Here is a 19,204-nt window from a genome sequence, read left to right as displayed (position 1 = left end):
ATATTTAATGACTATAGTGAAATATTCAATTCTGGTGTCGTACCTTGGAGCTTGCCAATCGTTGTCGAAATGATCAATTCGTATGTGGGATACTGTACTACATAAACAGAGAAATATATTACGATTATTTAACTGTCATAATGTTACGGTAAGAAGTCGTGTAGAGTTGTTGAAGTCGAATGGAAGTTTCCCACAGAGATATTTTAATAAGCAGGAAAGTAAACCAGTGATCTCTTAGCTGGTAACGATCGGCGGTAACTCGTTACCGATTCATTGCCGTATTAATCCCGCGCGAAAATGAACACCGAGGCGTCGTTTTACGATCGAACTCTCGCACGATACACACTGCTACGCCTTCTAACAGCGTGGCCGGGAATCGATGATTCGAACGGCATTTAAGATTGTCTGGTAATTACGTATCGAACGGGACAGAGAGCGGCGCGGCACGGTTTTCAAATGGATCTATTATACGACTCGCACGTTTTCCCGCCATTTGCATCGTTATCGTGTCCGCCATTGCCATTAGTCGGCTGCTGGAAATCGGGGAAGAAAAAATTCCGTTCGGCTTATGCATATTCCGTTTGCAACGAGATTGCCGCCCGTAGATTAACGGCGTTTCGAGGTTTTTTTTTTTATACAGACTGTTTGTTTATCACACGATAATAAATAGTAGCAAACTCTTGTTATACACACAAATTGCAATACAGTGTACGTACACAAAAAGAGACCAGAAAGAAACCTTTAAGATATGTAAACACTGACCTAGAGTCGATCAGATTTCTCATAACTCATACGTTTTTTTATTCAATACTATTTAGTTAACACTTGTTCTTTAAGCCACGTGCTAGACGATTCCTCGAACGGTCTCCATTCCACGGAATCGATCGATCCGCCAATCATCACGAGGGAATGCACGAACAAGTGCTCTGCTGCACCGTTTTTTCCATTGCGTTCACGTCTTCCGGGTAAAAATGAATCGACGTTTCCGCGAATCAACGCGAGAGGCGAGCTTTTTTTTCAACGTCACTACACATATGTATAGCTTTCTATATTTATTATTCCGGCGAACGTGAATGGCTTCAGACGAGTTTTACGCAGCAACGTTCCCAGTTTCGATCGTTTAAACAGTCCGTCGCCTTCGGACCGACCCGATGGACATCGTGGCGTCTAAAAAGAAATGTATCACTGCAATGGATACCTATCGGAAAGATCGATCGACGTCGACGTCCGATTTTTCGCCGCGACGCGCCTGGCAACAAGGAGAGAATCAGCGATGGCAATTGGCAATACATTTGAAAGCAATTAAATTGGAAGTAATAAAATCCAGAAATGAGGAGTAATCATTTATTTAAGCAGATATTTGCTAAGGTAGATTCTCAGGTAATAATGTGGAAAAGAAATCGACCAATCGCAAACTTTATGGGAAGCTCGCGATTAGACCATTTTCCTTACGAGCTGCAGTGATGCACCGAAATTTCGATATTAATTTGTGAGTTAAGTATCGATGCTGGAATATGTCGTCGTATTAAATACCGATAGAAAATATTGATATTTGAATTGAAAAGTATCGATATTCGAAATATTGATAGTGTATCTTTGATTTAGAAGCAAAGAAGAAGAAGAAGAGAAGAAGAAGAAGGGGTGCTTCCTCCTCGTCGCTTATTTTTCCAGTCGCGGCTCTTTCTCGATCGCTGAGCAAGAAGGCCGACCGCGGACAATGCGTGCGCACGCGAAAAAAAAAAGTGAAGAACGGGGCTGCTTACTAATTAGGGCCGGTGCATTGATAAATCGGGCCGATTATTAAAAGTCGTACCGGACACGAAGGCGTGGCCCGCCCACACCGACCCTTTTCTTCTTTCCCGCTCGCGGCACGGCGTCCTTCTTTTTCTTGTATCCCGCCAGGCCTTGCGGTTTTGTGGCCGGGTAAAAATCAGGGGAGCGGAACGGGAACCAATCGCGATGCCTTTCTTTTTCCCTTCCCCCCCACGAAGTACTGCAAAATAATTCCTCTTCCGAAAGCAGTTCCAATCCGTTTCATGGAAATTTTCAATTCGGCGGTGATCGTAAAGTAGACCAAGTGGGACCCTTCGGGCTGGAGCCCTTCCCCCGTCACCGAATTTCTCCCATTTCTCGAAATCCGAGTAGGTTTTAGCTCCCCTAATGGTGGCCCCCTCAGCAGGCAACTCGTGTTGCAACAGTCGAAGAGCAAAGTTCTTTTGAACTGAACCTTTAACGATTCGTGACAAGTGGAAGCTTCTGGTTACGTCAGGACTTGCACAGCCGTAAAAACATTTTGTATAGTGATCGATAGGAAGTTGAGGAGAGACTCCGCGAGAGGCCGAGATAAGACGAGGAGGTGTAAAAGTTGCGTCTATAAGGCAGACTTTTTCTTATCATCGGTGGCAACGCACGAAAATCGGGTCGGAGGAGAAAAGCAGCCGCTGTTTCCTTATCTAAAATGTCTCGGACGGTCCACCGAGAGTGTAGGAGACAGGGAAATGTCTCTCGTTGTGTGTGAAACCGACCGAACTGGAACAAAGATTTTTAACCGCGGTCCTATTTGGTCAGGGGGTGGAGGGAGAAAGAGGTGAAACTGTGGGGAAAAATGGGTCGGTATCGACGATCTGGAACTCGAAGTAACTTGTAAAGTAACGTCAGCTGGCGATACGGTCTGTGTAGAGGCGGGACACTCGTTGTATTTGACGCCGAGTACATAGGTTCCGGAGGATTTATAAGTTTGCTCGACGGTGGGCGCTCTGATTTCACCTCTGGGAACTTTGAAGGAAGTTTTCGGTCGGTGGAAACGTAGCTTGACGGTACGAGTAATCGATGGTTAAGCGTAAATAAGTCTCGTTTCTAATTCAATTACGTGTAATAGTATTAAAAGCATTATATACTCGTCTTTTTATGTTTACATAAATGTTACTGTTACATATCGCTTTCGCGCCTTTCACGTTACGATCGTCGATAAACGCCATTTTTCACATATTCAACGTAGATCAGATTCAATACGTGAAACTCTATAATGAAATTAATCGCAGATTCCCCCAGTGACGTTATATTTATTGGGTAATTAACGTCGTCGTTTAGAACTGGATATGTAATTATCGTATATTTCTTGTCCAGTGACTTCCAACCTCGTCGGAAGGAGAGGTGTATTTCTCGCGCTTTCCTTTTATACTCTTCGATCTATCTACGATGCAAACCTCGACAATAAAATTCGATTTATCGTGGGATATTTGAAATGTGAAATTTCATTTCGCGTTAAAGGATTTCTTCCGGTTGTCGAGCAGTCGAGAAATTGATCTCAGGATTTAATTCGGAACAGGACGAGCCCCTTCACAATTCCCATTAAATGCCTCTCGAATTCCTAAAACGGCCGGAAGAATTGGTTGGGAGACTCTGCCGTAATTGAAACCCTGTATATGTATAGCCGGCGCGTTGCCCCGATATATCAAGCTGAAATATTTAACGCGCTCGTCTAATCGATGGACTCGTTTATTGGTCACAATGTCGTGCAATTATTCAGTGTTCCTGGCTCCAGTGGAACAAGTATAGGACATACATTTCCAACTATAAACCTCGAGTCACTAAACATCAATTTTCTCATGTCTTATCAGATATTTTGGATAAGAAATCTTGAATTATGAATTAAAATAAGATTTATCATTAACGAAAATTTAGACGAATTCTATACTTATTTCTTCAAAAAGGTACACCAAGAAACCCTCTGGAAACAACTCTTGTTCTCTGATTTGTACCGGATATTCGACGACGGAAAACACGAATTAGTTTTTCAATATCCAGAGGGCTGGCCTCGCCTTCTTTGCCTTTCAATACGAATACCGCAAGTCAAGATCACTGACATTGCCAACCGATCGAATCGACAATGAACACGGATTTCCACCGATCGAGAATGGATAAACGATCAAACTGAGAGATCCTCGTGGTCGTCGCCGTCGTCCTCCCGTAACTAGCATGCTCAGAACCGCGTAAACAGCAATTACCGACGATACGAGGAATTATCCGGTATCATTATCTCCGTTACCGACAGTCCAAGCATTTCATTTTCCCGCGAAACTCGTCGTTTTGCGAGCCGACTTTCCCTGGGCCTGACGCAACGGAAAAACACAACCCTCTCTGTCTTTTATCCACTATTCCTTCCGTCATCTATCAATCGAATAACAGAACATTGTCGCGAATTAAGCTTTCGATCACGGATCGTCCAATAATCGTGTCACGATCGGTGCAGAACACGAACAAGGGAGGAAGGGATCTCTCGGTTACGTCATAGCATGATCGACCGTGAAAAAATGTCCCCGGCATTTATTAACACGGTGTATATAAACGGCAGAGAAAGTGACGGAACCGCCGGTCGAGATCCTGATCGGTATCTCGTCGCTATCGCCGGCAGCCGATCTCTTCCCATGATGATCCGCGGCGGGGGAGGCTCGTGGGAAGAGGAGAGAGAACGATCCATAGTTCCGTGATTGCGATTCATCGTGGAATCTTGATCATGAAAATGAGTCGCGGTGCACGACCGTCTTTTCCGGGGAAATGAAAGTCCCTCGGAGAAGAGAGACTGATCGTTCTTCATATCCTTCCTGAATGCCTCGAACCCGTCGTAAAAACGCCTGAATTTCCTACGATACTTTTTAAATGATCCAGAAGATCTAGTTTCACTTATCTAAATAACCCGGGCCGTCAGCTTCTGAAAATCCCTCGGCTATTAAATTTTTTTTTTGTTTACAAAGAATCCAGCGACTTTCTACTCGAGTGTAGGATTTCAAAGATTTCAGAAGACTTCTACGTTCCATTACGGTGGCTATCGGACGTAAGGGAGGGAGGACGACATCATCGGTGGCAGGCAATAAACTTGCAAGACACTTCTCGTTTGTTCAACGAGCTTTCGTACTCGTGTCGCGGACCGGTACTTCCGCGTGTCGACGTGTCCATTAACATAACAACGCCAAGAAAACTAATCCCGCGCGGCCGGTCGCCAGGACTTTCCTTCTTTCCTCCCGCTTCGTCGAGGTCCCAGCGCTTGCCTGACCCTGCCGCGCGTTTCCTGCATGAACCCGTGCCTTTTCGTGCACGCGCGCAGCACGAAGTATGTACTCCTGCAACTTGTCAAACGGGACGATCGTGTCGCGGGGCTTTCTGGTCTCTTCGTTAGGACTTCATTATGCGACGTTTCCACGAGCGAAATTCGGAAGCGTGATCCGTTGTCATTGGGACGGAAGTCGAAAGTGATCGATTCACGGAAGCAATATGTACACTATATGTATTGTAGGAGCGTTGGAAAAATGAGAAGGTCCAAGCGGGATTCGAAATCGTGATCCCCGGCGTCGAAAGCAGAACGGAACCCTCCTATTTTCCAAAGATGTTATTTGCTCCTTCGTTGGGTACGTAGTTCCCAATCCTACAGTATTATTTGTTATGGTTTTTCCTTTTAACGAAACGCCCTATAATCGTTTCCAATTGTCGACAGTAGGATACGACAATGTGGTCGTATCTTCCTGGAAGTCATTCGGTTCCGTTATCGCGGAAGAATAATCCCGAGCTAACCAGCAATCTGCGGAAAAGCGTGTCAAGTTATGAGACGTTTGCGAGAGAGGAAGATACGGGGGCAAGAACAAGTTGTCTCGACGAGCCACTGGACAAGAACGAGTTTACCCATCTTGAAGCTTTGAAGGAGATGTTTCACTCTTGGAAACCTTCTGGAATAGTAAAAAGCGCTTTATAAAGCATACCCCTGACCATGGACAACATCGTAAAATGTATTTTTAGTTTTGCAACGTTGTGCAAAGTCGTTATCGACTTTTTCATCTTTCTTTCACGACTTGGACAATAAAAAGCTTACGTTATCTGTATATCTATATACATAGATAGCATAACTTTCTGAATTCAAGTCGTGGTTCTTTCTCTATCATTTTTGGGACTTGTGTTTGATGAATTGACAAAAAATGCCCAGAATTTTGTCGTCACACTGTGCACCGTGAATATCGCTCGGGACACAGAGTGTGGCGCATTGCAGGTGAGCGGACAGGATGAATGGTTATGATGCTATAATGCAAGGCCGCTACGTCGTTACGTAACAGAACCCAACCTAGCGATACGGAGCACGGTTCGTGATCGGTTCAATCGTTCAGAAATAGGAATCACGTAGCTGGCAAGAAGTTTGTTTACCCCTTGCACGAGCACCCTGAATACGGGATGGTTCTAGATTCGAGCGAAAAATCGATTTATAAAAACTTCTTGGCTATAGTGTAGACGATGTCTGTTGCATCACATTAGGAAAGTATGTTGAAACTAGCAGGTAATGAGAATTGCGTGTATCGAGAGAAGAATTGTCAAAGATTACGCTAGAAGGAACAATCGAAGGAAAAGAGTGGAGAATAAGAAAACGAATTGGCGGGGAAAAGGCAAACAACGAACAGAACTACATAGAAGAGAGAGAGAGTGTGTCGATCAACTGGGAAAACGCAAGTGAACGGAGGATCGAGGAGGACAAAGCAGGCAAGAATAAAGAGGGAAGAGAATGGAAGACTTGGAGGGGCCTCGTTTTACCACCCACGCACTCACACAACCGTCGAATTAATTCCTAGATTTTTCTACCGGTAGTTTCGCCTTACCCGTGGAATTATTCCGGATCGTTTGTCGCTTCTCCTTTGCGTTCGACTTCCGGTATAAAGTGCGCGATTTGCTCACCGCCGTTTCCTTTGTCGGATTGGATTCGCTGGGTGAGGTAATTCTCGAACGAAAACCGAAGGGGTTTCCTTGTTCTCTGGCACGATTAAAATGCTTTCTTTTCGAGTAACCAATCAATTAATCCCTGAAGGATTTTTAGTCCTGGCGCGAACCGAATCCTGCGCACTTACGACGACGTGGTCGATCTTCGTGTCACGTGAATGGCTACTTCTGAGCAGGAAATGTGTAGCCTACAAAGTTAACGGATCGTAGACAATTGCAGTGTGTCGCAAGACAGAGACCAGAAAAGGTCGACAAGTCGGATATAACTATTATTAGAATCGATGTTGACAGACGACGTCTGAACTGTTGAAAAAAAAGAAAACAAATCGCGAGACCGAGAATTAAAAATGCAACAATCATACATCGTCTCTTTAATTAACGTCCTCTAAATCACTCGTATGTCTTCGCGTAGTCGGGATTACTCAAGACTGTTTTTCATCGATTAGCATAATAGAATCGTTTCAATGTAACGGATAGATTCGGCGTTGTCCACCTTCCGCGTGGATCGAATATTTGGAGCGAGAAACGCTGTGACGCAAACCGAAGACGTCAACGCGGACGCGCCACGGCCGTATCTGGAATTCCAATCGATAAATCGTGATGATGATTTATATTTCGTCGGTTTCTTTCTTGCGATCGTGTGTGTATTTGAAACCCATACGCTTCAAGATTACACAATTCCCCTACCTTCAACAATATCTCGAAAGTATTCCGTACACATACCGTTTTCAACAATTGCCATGATTATTTATAAAATATCAGTAGACCATTGACCATGTTTTCAATGATCAGAAGAGTTTGCCATCGATCGAGGGGAGTGTAAAGGAAACCGACAAAAAAAAACCACGAAAGAAAGATCGTCCCAGGGATCTAGAAGAACGGGAGGTCCAGGATCGAGCTGCCAATTACCGGGATCGCGGCGTTAGCGAAAATAAGCGGTGCCCCGTTATCCAGCGCGCGAGGCGGACTTTCCTCTCGCGAGTATTAAGTCGCCCCGCGTTATTGATTACGCTCTGTTATCGGCGCGGCGAATCGGCCCGGGATAAATATATATCATTTATGTGCGAACACCCACAGGCAGCCAGGCAGGCATTTGACAGTGGAACGGTGAAAATTATTTATTGCTGGATCACGCACGCGCGGTCGCTCGCCTGTATGTAACGGGGGGATTCTTGGTCACGGGCCGTTGGGGAGCGCAGCAAAACGCCACTAGTTTTCCCTACCACCACCGACCAACCCCTTATCTGTCGATGACATTTTTTCCTTGGCGGTGATTTACTTTATTATTTTGCTTGTAAATTTCTGCTGTGATTTCTTTCCCCGTGCGTTCTGATCGATCGAACTTGATCGAACATTTGAACTATCTGTGATCGTCTAAAAGGTGTCTCGGTGGAGGAGGAGGGTCTCTAGGATCCGGGGATTAATGGATTTTTTCGATGATGGAAGAAATCCACGTCGACAATCGATCGATCATTATCGCCGTGTTAAATCGTTTACCTGTACACGCGTATTTACGTGCCCTTTACTTGGATGCTTTCACTGCCGGGTAACGATGATAAAATCATTTATTAAGATACCGCTGTTGCGAGGCGGAAGAAATTGTCGATTCTTTATTGAAACGTTTATTTAACAACGTGGCACTTTCTGGGAGAAGTTTACTATAATTTATTACATACGAGGAATTTAGGTAACTGAATTAATCAAGATTATATCATGTGACTCAATTGTCATCACACGAATGAATAGGAAATTGTAAGGAAGAGATTGTGACAGCTTGCGACAGGAAAGTATTAATATAATGAAACGTTGACTGTCAAAAGAAACGAGTCCGAGCACTTTCGAAAGACCACGACTAGCGTTTTGTTTTAGTATCTCTTCATCGAATCGCGTATGTACCCTGTCTACTCCGTAAAAATCGTTCGGTTGCCGCACTTGATTGCTGAAAGGAAGTCTAAGCGAGGCACCGTGACGTGCACAATGAAATTAACAGTCGATTTAATAATATGGGGAAAAATCGCGTCGGGCCTACAACTGTTTGACGGACGGACAGTCGGGGCGCAGTTCTGCTTTCACTTCGCGTTGAAAAGCGGCAAAAACGCGGAACTATATCCAAAGGCGAACCATGTTAAAGCGCAATCCCCGGCGGAAACTCCTGTTCCCGTTGCTTTATTTTCCCTGGTATAAATCGTTTTCCATTTCGAACGACCGATAATTTCACGATTTACAACGTTAATTCTATCAATTTGCACAGATTTATCTTGGTACAGAAACATTGAACGGTATAATCAACAGAATTATTTTTGTTGTCAGCGAGTCTTTAATTAAAGAGTGTCACAAAGCGACTTTAATATTTTATGCAAACTATTCCGGTGTCGATATGGATTAACCTCGTTCTATCAAGAAATGTGTTCTTTCGAACAGATGTCGAGCGCTATCGATCGAGATCATTTTTAATCTATCCTATCTCTTAATATCTCGGGGCCCGATTAGAATCTAAATCTGTCCCCGACGTGTCGTAAGGAAACGTGAAATATCAGCCGGCCTGATTCCGTCCGGAGGCTAATTAACAACCGTGGGTTTCGCGATCCTTCGAACGATCGAAAATTCCGCAAGAATTTCTCTCCTGTCACGCGGAGAGACAAGTTTTCCCACAGGCGTCTCTCATTCCTTTGAAATCATTCGAATATCTCTTAGCTGCATCGTGTCTTTGAAAAATGAATACAGACAACACACGTGTCGATTCCAATCAGAAATCGCCGGTCCAGGATCTTCTCTCGTTAGTCAGGGAAAATTCAACATGATCGATACATCGAATAACAGACAAACAGGAAGGATCATCCTTCTTCGGCAAAACGTCCGTTCGTTTCGACGACTGCGTTTGTCACCGCGGGGAGGCAGCGCTGGTGATAGCTTCCTTGACATTTCGTACGGAACGACATGCAACCGCGTATACACATCGGCGCAAGCCTTTCTAATCAATACGAACCGCACGTTACAAGCTCCATAAATCCTGTTCAACAAATACGGGTCAGCCGGGCCCTGGCGTTGTCAACGGTTTAGAAAAATCGTGTATCGGTACAAACTGCGTCGTCGTCGTTCGGCCCGATCGCCGCTTTAATTAACGGCACAATGCGTCCTAACAACTGAAACAGATTGAATTCTGTCACTCATGGCGAAACTACGGTTCTCTCTCTTTCTCGTGGGACACGTAAAAATCGACCACGATTGAAACGGACAGGATCTTTTTTGATTTTTTTTTATTAAAGGTACCGTTTCTTTTGATTCCTGTTGCAGGTTCGCGACTTGGTCGAAAGGTGCACGTGCCCGACACAGTTCCCCATGATTCGTGTCTCGGAAGGCAAGTACAGAATCGGCGACACAAAGGTGCTGATCTTCGTGAGGATCCTGCGGAGCCACGTGATGGTGCGCGTCGGCGGCGGTTGGGACACATTGAGCCATTACCTCGACAAGCATGACCCTTGTCGATGCAGAACTTGTAAGTTGTCTTCCTCCTTCTTTGGAGAGTATACTTCCCAAAATGGCACACTCGAAAATGTTGCTTGTTTTGCATTTATAAATTTACCGATTCCACTTTGTCGGCGGTCCTTCTATAAATTCTCTTTTTGCCAATCGTATCTTTATAAATGGCACTTTTACGAATATCACGTTTGCACACGGCGCTACCATCCACTTTAAGTTCTCCAAACACAATTTTTTCGTGGTCACAAGTAGTTTGCCTACCGTTTTGCAAAACCGCCTCGTTACGCGAATACGACATTTCAATTAGCACTCAATCATCGGTTTCTCCGTTCGAGTTAACGCGGGAATGAAAAACAGTCCCGAACCGATTGTGAAATCGTTGCGTGTGTGTACGTATGCGTATATTCATTATTTTATTTCATTCTATTTCGTTTTTTTTCCCGTTACATCGCAGCGCATCGCTCGATGATCTCAGCGAAGTTGATTCAAAAGGCTGGAGGGTCCTTCGACCTTGGCAGCGCGCAGGTGCATTACGAAAGGTGAGTAATTTTCTGCTTCTAAGGTGTCATTTATCTGTCGACAGTTGTTCGTTCCCGGGAGATTTTTCCCCGCCTCGCCTAGGGATAAAATGCTGTCCGAGCTTCGGGAAATTATACGGGGTGTTGATGAGCGAGACGTGTTTGGTATTCACTGATGCGAGTCGAGAATGTTTAGTTAGTAGATGCTCGCGGGTCGACTCTGGAAACTAGTCGGGGAATAAACGCGAACGTGGAAGTCGGTATATACAAGATACGATCGGTCTATCGATGCAGAATACTGAACGCAGTGTCCCAACAGATTTACTTTATTCAATGTAACCATTATTTCTCCAAATCCTGCTACGACTAATGCTTCCCAGCTTAACATTACAAGTAAGAAGAAATAACACGAGACTAATTGTACAATTAACACGGAAAGAGAAGGGCAGGCAAAATGTCTACGAAAGGGCCAACGACAATCTTTAGTCTCGATTGGCTACAAAGAATTCCGATTGAAAATCCAGTACCACCTCCCTACGTTAACTGAAATATTAGTTAAAGTTCGAAATATGAGAGAAAAATCGATAACGGAGATGGAACACAAGGTCCCTGTAGTCGGCAAGCTTGCCGGCCCTTTGCGCGAAACGTGAAAACGGTTGCTCATCCGCAGATCACCTCCTAGAACTCGAAGGAGTTCGGCGTCGAGCGTCGGTTCTTGCGCCGGCACCGTGCAGAATCAGCAATCGACGCAGCTGCACGCCGCGGCCAGGAGCGTGTCCAGCAATCGTTCGCGATCGCCCACGCCCAATCAGCCCGCCGGTAAGCAACAACAGGACGAGCAACAGAAGAAGATCAACCGATCGCGAAGTCCCACGCCCCAGAGGAAGTTTCTCGGCAGTCCCAGCCATCAGGATTTCGGGAAACAACGATCGAGATCACCGACCCCGAAACCACAGTTCCGATCGAGCAGCCCGACGACCAAACCGGAACACGCGAAGACTGGATGCGCAGACTCTCCCAAAAGATGCTTCAACGAGGATGCTCGATCGCCTACGCATCACACGAAGCATCAAGACAGTAAGGTCAGTGAAGAGCAAGTTTTTGGGAATGGTGTGCATGATCGAAGATAGCAGATAGGGTCTAACTTTTAAAGTAGGATCTCCTAGTCTAATAAACGAAGTCCAGGTCGAAACTGCCAATCTATTCCGCGGATAGGTCTCTACTTGTGGGTACAGTAAATCATCGATGAGTGTTCGAAGGCTCCTAGGCACTGACAAGGGAAAGACCTCAACTGTCCGACTTCGATTTTAACGGGGTTTTGTAAGATGATAGTATGTGATAGTAATGTGAAATATTAGGCGTAGACTCAGTGTCGAGAAGCCTTCGAACACTCATCGATGTTTTGCTGTATGCACCTGTGGAGTACTTATAGCTCCAAAAATCGTTTGCGCAGGATGCAAAGAAGGACCTCCATCAAGAGATCCGGACGAAGGTGCCGGTAACCGAGGAGTTCACGAAGCGTTACGTCGTGGACGGCGGTGTAGCTCGGAGGGCGGTCGAGAAAGACGACACGCCGAAGTACGAGCCGACGATCTATAATTACAAGTGTCGCGAGGATTCCAACAGCCGTAGCCCGACGCCTAGTCCGCCGGCGATCAAGGAGGAACCAGTGCTGGAGAGCTTCGGGAAGGACGTCGTCACCGTGAACGTGAATTACACGAAATCGCCCCACGGTGACGGCGAGCACTCGGACAATTGCAGCGAGGTCTCCGACGAGGGTTATCGAAGTTTGGGTGCCGTTCAGCCACCCACCAGCAACGGGAACCCGGGTACATGTACGCAGGGATCGCCCACGGTTGCCGATTGTCAAAGTGAGTTCCCACTTTTATCTCGTTTCTCTGTGTTTCTTCACCCTTTTCCCCCCTGAGGGCCGATCTCGTTCGTTTCGTCGTGCCTTTACGGCTGTTGATTTATGGGTTATCAACGGGTCGCGTGGGCCCGTTGTAACCGTCAGTGTAATATTGGCTGAGACGTGGTGTAATTTTTTTTTTTCATTGATGCGGGTATCGATGGCCTGGATCGGTCGATTACCAAGGGTACCTTCGATTAAACATGAGATTTCGTCTCTGGTCGCGAGAGATCAAGTTTTGGAATTCTTCTGGTGTTATGTTTCTGGTTACTAGCGGCACTCTGCGTAATGACACTTGTTCAGAAACGAAGGTACAGATAAGATATTATTGAAAATTTCAACCGGTTCGATTCGAGACTTTCGTTTTCTCTTGTCCCGTGCCGAATTTCATCGACCACATATTAGGAAGCAAATTCCGTTCCCCTCGACGAGCGTGGGCGTCGCGAGAAGATCAAGAATTTCGGTGCTGTATAGTTACAGTAGACGATCGTTTAACCGATGACATTAAGTATCTACGAAAAAAACTAGCTTCTTTTCTAATTTCGAGCCGCCCACGCGGTGGTTACGAATGTTCGTCAAGCTTACGTAGCGACTTTTTCGATGGCGATCCTGAATTTCGTCCTCTCTCTATATATTCGATGATGTAACTGTTGAATGATTTCGCCAAAAGCCATAAAGAATTTATACGTATTGTACAGGGAGTTTCAAAACGTGGAACCTCGTGTGTAACACTCACACACACGGGCAATTGACGAACGAACGATCGAGTCTCGGTCGGTTATTTCTCGAACGAGATCGATTCCAGGGACTCGCAATGGTTTCGCAACAGCCACGCAGAAGGATGCATGTTAATCGAACGAGCAGTGAAATCGCGCGTGGATCGCGATAATCGCGTCCCGCTGCGGAGAAAACGCGTTGTACACGGGGCTTTCCGATCAAAGCCAGTCATTGAATTTAATACGAACCGCGACGCAAGGGGTGGCACCATCGGGTCGAACAAACGCCACTATTGTGTAGTTCCTCTTCTGTTTCAACTCTCCCGGGACCCGATGGATTCGATCTGCTGTCCCCTCCTTCAGCTTTTTTTTCTTGTTCGCTTTCCAACACGATCGAAGAGTCCCCGCGTCTCGTGAAGCACTCTCGTCGGTTGATGCGTCGCGGTAACGTTTCACTTTGAAGTTGATTTTTCGTCGGTGGGTGAGGGGGCGAAGAACAACCAGAAGGGAAGGAGGGTCTGATTCATCTGCCACGATTCTATCGGTCCCTCCGCCAGAAATGACGAAAAAGAAGCGAATTCAGATCTTAATACCTTGGGCCGAGTGTGTTTATCTTCGCCCGTCTATCTCGAATCTGACAACGGGGATTTAATTCGCGTCTTAACCCGATGGATACCAGCGATACTGTACCCTCCTTTCAACTGTTTCGTACTTGACGGCATGTGGAACGAGCTCGTGTGTGTGTTTAACCGGCTAATGCAATCTTCTTCTCGTATTGTTATCATTATCGCTGTTGTTTGATTCAACCGTGTGCAATGTAAAGGCGGTATTGTTATCACTGTTACGATGATCTCCATGAAAAAAAAAAAAAACAGCACAGAGATGGACTAGAAAGCGTGTAAACATTGTGTCGTACTATCCGAAGAAGCCCCTCTCGATGCGTGAAAGATCGCCGCCACGCGTCAAGTGCGTCAAGTAAGTGAAGCGGTCAGCGTATCCGATGCAGGCGTTATCGAGGATCGACCGCTGGCGATTGTTCCGTGGACAGGTTGTTATTGGAGGATCGCCTACGCTCTTTAACACACACACACAGAGATCTATACGCCGGACTGTATAATCTGTCGGAGCCCGGCTAAATGTCAGGCAAGCCTGTGTATATGCGTGTACATGCGTGTTCGTGTACTTTGAATATTAATGAGCTACAGGGTGGTCCAAAACGTTGGGCAATCGGCACCCGCGATGATTCCCGACGACACCGAGGTCCGGTTAACCTTTGGGTGTTATGCGTAGTCTCGATACGCTACCGACTTTGCTCCCGTCGACGGAGTACCTCTGTGAAATCGGTTTCGTTTTCGTTTGGAATCCAGAAGTACACGAGGATCAAAGAGAATCAGATTTTCACGCTAGAACTCTTGAGATTTTTTGATTCAATTTGTGAATAGCAGACTAGAATGGAAGATTGAAATTGCATTTTAGACATCGTGAAAGTTGAAGAGTCCAATCGAAAGTCTAATGCACCGAGCTTGTTTGGAAAACATAGATAGAGATACTCGAAGTACTTGACTCACTTATCGGCAATAACTTCGTATCGCGATACTATAAAATACATTTATCGCTCGCTCGAGGTGATAAATTTCTAGGCAGTCTAGTTGTTGTTCAACTTTTATCGAGACATTTTTGCACGGGAAATCGAGCGTGATACATACATGGAAATCGATTTTGGCAAGGTACACCCGTTTCTGCATTGAGATGCGCCACGCGATTCCGTTGGACTGGTTCTGGTGATTTAAAATGCATCTCTTTCCGCGTAATTGGCCGAACCGCGCCAGTATTCCGCTTTTTTACGGCCAATGGAGTCACAATGTAATCGTTCTCTGTGTTATTTGGTTGTCTCTGTTTTTAGGAAGCCAAGAGTTGACGCAATCTTGATGATTTTCTTTAAATCGAAATAATTCCATTTATCGATAATTGTCTCGGTTTAAAGGCCTTTTTTTTCGCTCGGTAGAGGAGTCAGGAGGTAAATGGTTTAACAAACAGCCACATTGAACTCAATCGAAGACCATCGTACGGTGTCAATTAACATGGACTGCCGTGAAATGTCGCAGGTGCGTCATTCCATGTATCGAAAACGCAATAAAAAAAAACAGCCAGGCACGATTATCTCGACTCGTTCCGTTTCTTCACCTTGCCCACGCAGTTTGCTAAATCGGGAGGTGGTTCCGAGACCGAATCGGCCAGTGATCTTTCGGATCCTAAATCGCGAGATCGGCCTGAATAAACATCGACTAGATAAAGACGACTCTCGACACTATAATATTATCGTTTTGCGCGCAGAAAGTATCCGAACAAATCGTTGTATAACCCTGATTACGCAACGGAAACGAATTAATTGGCTGTCAGGTAGGAATAATGATTGTCCACGTTAGGAAGCGCGATATTGGCGCGAAGTATTTTCCAGGATGTCAATCGTTGAAGGTCTCGGTGTTATTGCAACGACGCTGCTTCAAAGGATTTGTCCCACGGCCATAAAAGCACGCGTCGATAATTACTCCTAAACAACGTGACCACGCCCACGATCGTTTCCTGTTTCAGAGCAACCCACAAAGCCCGAGCAAGAAGAGAGGTCCTGCGTAGAAACCGAAAGCATCGAGACTGGCCTAAGGAAGACCCGAATAGGTCCCGCGAGTCCCCTTCGAGCCTCTCCATCCAGAAGCGTGGCCTCTTCGTCTGGCGACAGGACCCCACGTGCAGGTTCCATCGTCCGCGAAAACAGCAACGTGTCTAGAGCCTCGTCAGGTAGCAGGACACCTAGAGAAAGTAATTCGAGCCCAGAAGGTAGCCCCCTGAAAAGGGGAACCGTCATGAACAGCCTTCGAAAGCCACCCACTGGCAGCCTGAGTAAAGCATCCGCTGTTCCCAAGTCCTGTCAATCCCCGATCAGCGGTAGTAACACGTGGAACGGCAGACAGGTTAGACAAAGGCCTAGCATACAAGCGGACACCTTCTCGAACCCCCAGGGAACGGCAACCTGCGCGACAACGCCGAGTTTCTCGAGGAAAAGCCCCGCGAGACAGAGCCTGCCCAGACAGAATTCGAACGGGGTTCAGTACGACAGAAACGGAAGAAGGATCAAATCGTCGACTACTGGTTCCCTTCAATCCTCCCCCACGAAGGTGGCCAATCCTCTTCTCGAGCAGATCCTGCAAAAGGTCGGCCATCTGCAGGACGAGCGGGAGGTGGTCCAGAAGCTGCAGGATCTGCTTAGGGACTATCGGGGTCACGGTGCCGGAGACGGTGTTGCCAATTTGGAGTTCACCAAGGCGTGGATCGATGGTAACGGGACCGTGGATCTGCCCCAGGACAATCAGATGACGGCCAGTCCTAGGAAAGATCCGAAACCCGCCTCGGAGAGGGGAGGTTTCTCGAGGATACCGGCGCCTGTCTACAAGAGGCCTATGTCCGTCGCGTCCGACAGCGTGTGAGGAAGACCCTCGGTCCCGAGGAAGAGGGCGAGTACGTCTCGATGAAGGTCCCCCGTTGTCGTCGAGGTCAGCGAGAGGTCCTCGGGCCCCAGGTATCCTTTGCGTGTGTGAAACTGATGTGGTGTGTTCATGCGAATGATCCCCCCGTCGCGGGTGCCCTCGGTTTTACAGGGACGGACACACATACACAGGCTTGCGCTGTGACGGTCGCGATGACGCGGAAGGGCGTGAAGGTGAATGGGTTACGGGGATTGGGTCGGGTTCGAGGTGTGTAAACCGAGCAGTCTCCGCGTTGCTGTTGGTAGGTCCGAATATTTTTCGATTGAACTATTTCGGTCGGAACTGTATCTTTATCCTTGGTGACATTTCAAGTATTCTATTCTTCGAGGTATTAAATATTAATCCCTACAATCGTATCACCAATAGCTCTGATCGATCGATATCTCTTATTCAGGGCGTGAACGGTTCTTTCTCATATATCTTATCATCGAGTAGAATATTACGAAACGAAGGAAACGAGCACAGTGTCCAAAATTACCGCGAAGGTACTGAATATATTGTGTCCTACGTTCCGATTCGTCCGCCATTGGCAACGTGCGCAGACAAACGCTCGTGACACCGGTCGGGCGCAGAAAGCGGGTAGAGAAGAACCGATCCCGCGAACAATGAGGCAATTCGAGCCTAACAAAGCAATTAAACGACTCGGCTGTTGTCGCGTAGGCAGCCGATAAAGCGTGTGGCGGAAACCGTGGCCCGATAAACACCGCCGTGCCGGCCGTTCTGCATGTCGCCGCCGCCGCTTCTCTCTGGCTGCCTTCTGTGTCATCGTAGATCGAAGGCGTCCGATTAGAGGGAAAACTTAACGGGCCTTAACGGTACGGGGTCAATCAGTTAGCGGGCTCGTAGGAGTCACGTATAATCGGGGTGGTGCTTTGGAAAGATGGTGCTTGAACGAGAGGTGACGGTTCGTGTGATGGAAAAACGAGATTACAAAGTGACAGAAAAAAACGAGGACGAATACGAAACGGGTAGGGACGCGTAACAGAAACTCGTCCGAAGTGGTGAGGGGGAGGGGGCACAGGTAGCGAGATTTCAATTGGTTACCAGGGAATTCAAGAGGGCAATTAGCCTACGCGGGTCTTGCGTTAATGGCTTCCCAATCGATTTGCTTCCAGTCAGTTAATTGCACCCGAGCTGACAGCTCGTCGATTGATCCGAGACGAGAGATTACACCTTGCGCCGTGGACACGCGATACTTGATCTCCGGTGACTGCGACTCTCGTTCCGCGTGATCGATAACCGTTCTCTTTTCCTTCCACTCGTTTTTTTTTTCTTCCGTCGTTCGAAACGGAGTGGTCTCGGTAATACATGGTGGCAATCGTGACGATATCGTTGATCGTTACGAATTAGACTTTCGATCTTTGGAACGGTTTTTTGAAGATGCGAATGCCGTGTGCAGTGATACAGGAAGATTCGCGAAGAATTGATTACTTTCAAGAATACAAGGTGAGTAAAATATATTTGGAAAGAAAAGGAAATTAGCTTGTTTAAAGAAATGTATAAACACTTTGAGATTACAGTGTAGTACATAAATGTTATTTGAATTACGTTATGGAAGGAAATGCACGTAAAAACGTTCGCCATTAAACTATCTCAGTAGAGAAAAAAAAAGCAATGATCGATCACGCAGACCGTCGAAATCGCAGCACGAGAAAAAGGAACGTCGCGTGGTCGCGATTTCTTTAGCTTAGTAACCGCGATCGACGAGCTAGGATCGCGATATCTTTCGCAACGATGCTTTTACCCCACGAGAAAACGCGACAGCGATCCAGGGATGGGCAAGATTTTATCTGAATACGAGAGAAAAATTGACGGTAATTAAAGCAATCATTTGGACGAGCCTCTGTCTTCAGACTCGAGTATACAATTATCCTATAATTAAAATTCTTTGTTCCTGAAGTCTTTTAGTCGGATAACAATTTTGCCCGTGTCTGCAACTATACGGTCGCTGATCCGCACGGACCCAATTTCTACGTTTCGATCGTTCGATCACGGCAAATTATTTATTTATATAGTCTATCGGTTGTATTTATTGAAGACGATTTATTTACACGTTGCGAGTTCGCTTGAGCGAGGGAATGAGAGGAGACGATGGATTATGTCGAGGATCGCACAGGGTCCTTTTCAAAATGTCGGGGAGAGGAGGAGGATCTCTCCGTGAGACGAAATCAAATTAACCCCTGAAAAAAAAAAAAACAGACTGCATTAATTGTAGATAGTGACGTCGAACGAAATGCCATTCCAATGTTTCACTGTTTTTTATACCAAACGCGAGCGTAGAGCCAT

The 19,204-nt window shown here is 46.3% G+C and overlaps 1 protein-coding gene across 1 annotated transcript in view; it reads left to right on the top strand.

Moving 5' to 3' along the window:
- Positions 1-16,881, top strand: part of LOC107186285 (GAS2-like protein 3) — a 40,624-nt gene extending 23,743 nt beyond the window's left edge. The window contains exons 3-7 of the mRNA XM_015574118.1: positions 10,048-10,249; positions 10,688-10,772; positions 11,422-11,833; positions 12,205-12,622; positions 15,969-16,881. Coding sequence (XP_015429604.1) covers positions 10,048-10,249; positions 10,688-10,772; positions 11,422-11,833; positions 12,205-12,622; positions 15,969-16,858 — 2,007 coding nt within the window. The 3' untranslated portion in view covers positions 16,859-16,881. The remainder of the gene's footprint in view (positions 1-10,047; positions 10,250-10,687; positions 10,773-11,421; positions 11,834-12,204; positions 12,623-15,968) is intronic.
- Positions 16,882-19,204: the final 2,323 nt, after the last annotated feature.

This window comes from Dufourea novaeangliae, unplaced genomic scaffold (genome assembly GCF_001272555.1).
Source record: "Dufourea novaeangliae isolate 0120121106 unplaced genomic scaffold, ASM127255v1 scaffold64, whole genome shotgun sequence".
NCBI lineage: Eukaryota > Metazoa > Arthropoda > Insecta > Hymenoptera > Halictidae > Dufourea > Dufourea novaeangliae.
Note: the sequence above shows the minus strand (reverse complement) of the source record. Positions and strands in the feature narration are given on the sequence as shown.